Source organism: Hermetia illucens, chromosome 4, assembly GCF_905115235.1.
Source record: "Hermetia illucens chromosome 4, iHerIll2.2.curated.20191125, whole genome shotgun sequence".
NCBI lineage: Eukaryota > Metazoa > Arthropoda > Insecta > Diptera > Stratiomyidae > Hermetia > Hermetia illucens.
The window spans coordinates 15,508,401-15,516,028 of record NC_051852.1 but is presented as its reverse complement, the minus strand read 5'-3'; the positions used below and the strand labels follow the sequence as shown (position 1 = coordinate 15,516,028).

The 7,628-nt window shown below is 41.6% G+C and overlaps 1 protein-coding gene across 1 annotated transcript; it reads left to right on the top strand.

Annotated features, from left to right (window-relative positions):
• The first annotated feature begins 815 nt into the window (after window positions 1–815).
• Window positions 816–5,250, top strand: LOC119654482 (melanoma-associated antigen C1). The gene has a single exon (XM_038059903.1). The coding sequence runs from the start codon at window positions 1,558–1,560 to the stop codon at window positions 3,547–3,549; it is 1,992 nt and encodes a 663-aa protein (XP_037915831.1). The 5' UTR covers window positions 816–1,557; the 3' UTR covers window positions 3,550–5,250.
• The last annotated feature ends 2,378 nt before the right edge of the window (window positions 5,251–7,628 follow it).

Below are 7,628 nucleotides of genomic sequence, written 5' to 3'. Positions count from 1 at the left end.
TAAGCGGGATCCTGAGTCCACATCCACATTATGGTGGACCGGACCAAATGGAGACCAACTTACTCCCACGTTTTTTGATCCATGGATCTCTACTACCCCGCTTTAGTCTAGCTTAGACTAAAAGAACTGGCGGTTTAGTTCAATATAATTCGCAACCTTATCGTGTTTTTGCGATGCTATAAAAGAGCGTTTTTCCACCTGTTGCGTCTTTCGGTCACGCTGCTCCCAGGGCAGAGGTGGGGCAGCGTCTGAACAGTTGCCTCTGCCCTGGACGAAGCTGTTAGTCATTTTTGATTTGTGCCAAGCTGAATTCTCGAAGGTCGTTTAAACTTTTTTTTGACAGTTATTTATCAGGTATTTGTGATTGGTTCAATTCGTCTTTGAATTTTCTTCCATAATCATATAAAAAATGTACTTTGCCAAAAAGTGAAGTTAACCGGTTTGCAAGGACGACGTTATGCCACTTTCAAAATAAACGATTCATCTGTTCTAAATAAAAATGATTTTGAAAATAAATAAAATAAGTAAATTCTGGAGTGGGACGGGTAGGCTAAACGTTGTAATAGGTATCCATTGCAATAAAGTGCTAATTGAGGTAAATTTCGCTAAATATAATCGACTATGTTACAAGTAAGACAGTATCAAATACATCAAATCAAATCATTCGTGTCCTCACTGTTCAATTTTCATTACTCGCAACTGTCGTGCAGACGTTGCAGGGGCGGGGGCGGGGGAGGAGCCGGACTATGCCATCATAAACACCATAAACACGACCCGTGGCGGCGGAGAGTGAACGAGCGAGCGAGACCCAGCCACACTCACACAACAAACCACCGCGCCCCGAGCGAGTGAGCGCGACGCAACGACTGAGCGGCCTACGTGCACGATGGGCGCGGGGCACGCGGGGCGGGGCGTGTGTCTTCAGTTCGTATTTTACAACTCACAACTTCAGAATGAGTCCCGAACTAGAACACTTGTGCTTTTGATTTTATTTCGTTCGGTTCGTTATTCCGTTCAGTGCGGCAATTTCATATCTCCTTGGTTGAGCCCCGTCCTCTGGGCACTTTGGAAACTGTCGCGGATCCGCGGATTTATCTTGAGTACTTTAGTTGGTTTTATCTGAAATTCAGTGGCGCAGTGAGTTCCGAGCCCTGCGAGCAACGAGCAAAAGAGTTTATGTGACTGGACCCGACCCAAAGCAAGTATCGGGAAACACTTTCAACCCTCTGAAATGAGTCTGAACGTTAGCGGGTCTGGTGCAAGGATTACCCGAGAATTCGAGCCCCGCGCGAGTGCCACAGCTCAACCCCAAGAAGTGCCTAAAAAGTATCTTTTCTAGTGAAAGATTGCGTATCGTAGTTAACACTATTCCGTTTTGAATTTGCGAGGAGCCGAGCGCGGATCTGTGTTTGGAGTTTTGTAGTTTTTATGACCGCGAATTGGCTTCGGTGTCGTCAAGGTGATTTGCACGGATTTTCCCAGAGTGGACTTGGAACTAAGAAGTTGTATAATAGTCGAACGGGACTCGGTGGCGCACCTGAAGATAATCCGTGAAACATGGCGCACGGACTAAACTCGATTATCAAACGTGAAATTGATTGCGGTCACCACAACTCGATTGGTGTTATTAATAAATCATCGAATATGGTTGGGAATTCGGCGACAGCCACGGCGGCGGCCGTCCAGGCGAGTGCGAGCGGCGCAAGCGGTCCGGCCAGCCACAGTGGCGCTGGCAACGCCAGAATGGGCTCGCGCCGCATTTTCACGCCCCAGTTCAAGCTACAGGTCCTCGACTCGTTCCGGAACGACAGCGAGTGCAAGGGAAACCAGCGGGCAACTGCCCGGAAGTACGGCATCCACCGGCGCCAAATTCAAAAGTGGCTCCAGTGCGAGGAGAACCTACGCGCCTCGGTCGCCAATTACAACCAGAACAACGTGAAACACCACCAATTTCATAATATCACGCATCACCCGATGACAGTGTCGCCGCCGTCCGTAGCGACCGCGATTGGGGCCGCTTCAACGGCCGCCGCGACTACGCCAGCACCAGCAATAGCTCAGGCCGTGGGTACGCATACAGCGAGCGGCGCCTATGTCCATAACAATAACAACAACAACAACCTACATCATCATCGCCATAATCAACCTCATCAGCCTCACAAAACAGCCTTGGACGCAGCCAGACACAGCGTCGCTCTGGCTTCGTCGCCGCCAACGGCAGCGCCAGCGACAATTCGCCTGAGCGCCGCCGCCGCGGTCGCACCTACGAAGTGCATGAATGGCTCGGCGCTGATACAGCCAACGGGCCCGACCAACACCATGGCCCTGCACCCAGCATACAGCCAAGCACCTGCTATCAAACCAGTGCCGCTCATTCAACCGCACCACCAACATCAGTCGCCGCTTCACCAACACCACCAACTCCACCATCCGCAGCGCCAGCACGAGAGCATACTCATGCCGTCAGCCTGTCTGCCTGAGCTGCCTATCGCGCCAGCGAGCGGTACACATGAGCTGGTCGAGTACCCGCCTATGAATCGCTACGAGAACCTGCACAGGCCCCAAGCGCAGCATGCATACGAGTACATACGCCTGTTTCCGGTCGCCCCGATCGACCTGTCCTCGGGCCCGAGGCGTCTTTTGCAGCCCGCCGAGCAGAAGGAGGTCGCCTACTTCCACCCGCCCGGCGTGGGTGCCGAGGCCAAGTGGTACGAGCCCCCGGAGACCAACAACAACGAGCAGGGGTTGCAAGTCAAGGCCGAATCTTACCCAGTGGCTGATCTCCCGGCTCCTAGCCCGTCCCAGGCGGTCGATCTGACCTGCAGGAAACGGCTCAGAGAGGCTCCACACCCCAATTCACCCCCCAAGAAAATCAAGAAAGTTGAAGGCGAAGATGGCGAGAAAGTCGCCGCCAAGCCTGTGAAACTGTTCAAGCCATATCTGCCTGATAATGAGGATCCCGTGGAGGTGGAGAGGGAGCAGCCAAACGAGCAGAAGGACGCGATCATCTGGAGCAACCACCCGGCCGCGAGTCTAGCCTCCCCGAGCCACGACACGCAGAGCACTCGAAGCAGCAATTTTCAATCACCCCCAATCGACCCAGCCTATCCGTTTCCCCTCGGCTCGCCCAGCTCCACAACCGAGGCTAAGTTTCAAAGCTCCCCTGCATCGTCCCTATACGATCGCATCACCCCGCCTGCTATCACCGCCGCCACGCCACCTTCCACCCTCATGTGGTGCTCGAAGGGATCTCCCGTGTCCGGCTACGATACCGCGTCCACGTATAGCGATTCCAGCGAGCCACACCAGCCTGGCGGCCAGCAGCTCTCCCCTGCCTACAATCACAGCCCCCCGACCACCAGCTATAGCCTCGACGTCAAAGTGGAACCCCTCGACGGTGGCTACTACCACGACCTGACACGGTGCCAGGACGAGAGGCAGCAGGCCACCCCCGCAAAGTACCCCGAGCAACATCATCACGAGGTGCGTAGGTGGCTCCTCGATCAGCACACGACCTCCACCAGGCCCGGGATCGCCGTGTACGTTTGAGGAGCCCAAGGAGCATGGCCCGAAGGGATCCCACCCCCAGCCCTACTGCGACTTGTTGTATGTAGAAATATAATTTCAAATGAATATACTCAGCTGCAAGGCAGAGCTTGCATGATCAACCCTTGTGTGATACTTAAAAGATGAGTTAAGCGAGTGGCGCAGGAGAGACGCTAATTTCTGACCAAATTGCAATTTGCCATGACACACATCTAATTGTTTTTGTCTAGTTTAGATAAGATAGTTTTCAAGTAGCGGATTTAAGGTAGCTCCCTCAGTTATCGGTTAAGTTAGTCCTTTTAGGTTTTCAGGGGGGCCATGTTTAGATGGACCGCGGAGCTAGATTTTTATTATTTTGTGTTAAGTTTCGATTTCACAATCTACAAAGAAAGATAGAAAATTAAATGCTAATTTTATTGATAATCCACAGATACACAAACACACACACTATTTTAAATGGTAAAACCTTACACATATAAGCGAGAGTAAAGTGGAATATGGAAAAGCTTTAAGATTATCTACAAATTTGAAATTTACTAAGGTCTAAGATACGTAGCGGTAAGAGCAGAGGAAAATATATAGACAAAGTAAAATGAGAATTAAATTGTGATATTATTTGGCGAAAGAGATCCAATAGGGAAACTCAAGGAAAATGACAAAATTCAAATTAGCTAGAAGACGGCGTTGTTACGTTTTGATTTCGGAAATCGGAGAGAGCGAAAATGGACGAGTGACGAACTCAGTCGTTTCGGTGAATAATGAAAATTGATGAATGCGTTACTAATTCGGAGATTTACGCAATTATTACATACACACGACATATAGTACAAACAAATATCATTTTGTTTTTAAATAGTAGAGTCAGTTGCGATTACAACAAGGACGAGATGCAAGACGGGTCCATTGATCCTTCTGGGGGATGAAATCCTTCCTTTTTAACACAAAAAAGGGACCTCGAGATTTTTGGTTCCGAGGGATTAAAGTGATATTTGAAAACTTGAATACTTATAGCTGATCCCTTGATCAATGAGTTCTTAAAAAAATCCTTTTTATCCCCAATAGATAAAAAAGATTTTTTAATAAATAAAAAAGGATTTTTTGTTATTCAGATTGATTTAAAAAATTAAAAAAATTCAGATTGCTTTAGAAAATTAGAAAAAAAAGTAATAATTCCTCTTCAAAGACCATGGAGAACCAAGAATCCCAAGCTAGAAAATGATCTCAATTAATATTGCGTATCTTTTGCTGTCCGTTGTAATTGTCGCCTTTTGATGAAAGACCTTACGAACACATTTTGTGCCATAAATCCTTAAAAACCACTCTAAAAAATGTGTAGATAAATATTACTTCTCATTTCTCACGATATATCACTATCAAACCATAAAATACAAACAGATACAAGAAAGCTAAAAAAAATGCAGTGTGAATAATTTTGTCTTTCCTTAAAACCCTTTTCAACAAAAAGATATAAAATTTACAAAAAAAAACAAAAATCTAAATCGAAAGCCATGTCAACGTACTTTTTTTATGTTAATTCTTCGAATCCTCTAAAATAGATTACAAGAAATTATATCAGGCTGTGCAATTTTCATCTTTTTAAAATTAACATTGTGCATATATATATATATACAAAACTAAAACTAGCGTGAGAAAAATTTGAAGACAAATAAATGAAATGATAAAAGATAAATGTAAATAGATTTATATAATAAAAACAAGGAGCAAAGGAAAGAAAAAACGAATTAAAAACTCTCAAATATAAAAACAAAGACGAATTGTATACATGTTGCCTTAATGCCATTCAACTTCTCAGATTTCTTCTAATGAAAGTTATTACAATAATTCAACGTAATATAAAATGTATATATGAGTATATAATAAAGATAAATAGATATAAATCATATTTTATAAACTTTAGAAATGCCTGAAACAAATTGGATATTTTGTATCTAAACTACCCAATGGGACAGAAAATATTTCAAATAAAACAAAAAAACTATATTAAACGATACATATTGAATATACAAAAAAAAAGATTTATAAGCATATATATATATATATATATATATTTAAATATTGTTAATAAAAGAAAAGAAAAAATGAAATCTACACTTGTTATATACAAATCAATAAATAATAAATATTATTTGCATATATGAAATCTTTGATATCTTTTCATAAGAAAATAAAAAAAAAACATTACAAAGAATTATATTCATAGTTTCTTATCATATTTAGTCTTGTTTTAATTGTTTTTTCTTCATTTAAGTTTAGTTTTAACACTTTTTATCCTTTTCAAGATCAAAAGTTTTCTTTGTTTCCATGAAAACAAAGAAGGCGCCTAAAAGAAAGAAAGATTTAGATTAAAGATAATGCTTAGCAGCTGCACTGACTGTTCGGTATATATTATTATGATACAAATGAAATATTATTGTATGATTATTATTATATTACATGTTTTTAATGTATAGTTTCTAAAAGAAAATGAAAGAAAATATGGAGAGAAAACAAAAAAAATCCTTGAAAATATATATTATTATTGATTCATTGAAATTATATATCTTTTATTTGGTTTCTGATGGAATTTGATAATAATGAAGGAGTCGAGGTGGAATGGTAAGTATTTTTCAGCGGGAAAAATACCGACCTGGGGGTATTTCTGTGAGTAGTGAAATTGATAAAAATGACTCCATGACGTGAAAGATAAGTTGACAAAATTATGGGTAACAAGTTACAACTTGCATTTCAAACAAAAGATATTTTCAGACAGCGCCACCGATCATAAATTGTTCGACAAGAGCGATATAAGATGATTAAATTGTAGAAGGTCCAGTGTAATGTTTTTGTAGGAGAAACAGTTCTAAAGCAATTTTAAAGGTTTCACGGAACGCAAAGCTTTATTAAAATCGACTCAATTCATTCGTCAAAGTCATCTCCTCGGGAATGCCACGAAATTTGGCGAAGTTCTTTGGTTCCAATCGAAGCGAAGTCCTTTGCATACAATGAGTAGAACAACCTCGCATTGAGTTCGCGACCTTGCAACCCTGCAAATATCATTCGAATTTTTTCAGGATAATCTAACAAGAAAGTGCATTTAATAATAAGCAACATTTCCTTTTTCTTTCGTTTTAACACCATTTAACTTCCCCAACATAGTCCATTCCATTTCCTTATTCCCATCCTAACATTTATTTATATCCAATATCTAATATTTAAAATAGTTAAATTTTTTTTTTATTTTAATCTAACCTAATAGCTGATACCTTTCCCCTAAATCCTAAAATTCATTTTGATTTAAAAATTTTTAAAATTTTTTTTTGTGTTAATTTTGAATGCGAGCGTAACGTTTTGTTCTGCTGTGGTGAATGCACTGCAGATAATTTGTAATGAGACTAAATTTGAATTTAAAATTAAAGATCGGGGTCAACAGAAACAAGAATTTGCGGGACTCGAACTGGGATTGGGAGGAAGACCGCTTGTGATTGGAGTGGATAGCTCCCACCTAGAGAGGACAGATTTTGGAATTGTAGTTTGGGCAGAATTTCCAAATTCCAAAGAAAGAAGTTGCGAATCGGGATAGACCTTCGTTCTTCGCTGTGCAATTCGGGTTTGCTTAGCCATCAGTTTGGCGATAAGCTGAAGATCATCAGATTCCTAAGAGGTTAGATATTGTCTTCTATTTGTAGTTTAGTCTAAAATTGATAGACCAGTAACTTACTCCAAACTACAATTTTATTTTATTGTGTATATATTATATATATTTCAGGAGCAACATACTCCTTTCATCAGTACAAAGCTAGCTTTGTTTGGAGTAAACTACTGGTCTATCAATATCAGATTCGTACCTAATGACTGACATGGATCCACTCTCCATTAAAAATAGTGCGGATTAGGTAAATTAAATGTCTCGTTGCTTATAGACAAGCCCACCTCATTGTCAACCCATTGGAGTATGCCCTGGGAACTGTGAGACCGGTAATATGTAGGACGGTGTACAGTGTCATGCTCGAAATTTCAACGTTGTTTCATAATTTTTTTCAACAAGAAAATTGTTCTGAAACTTTAATATGATTTTGACGGAA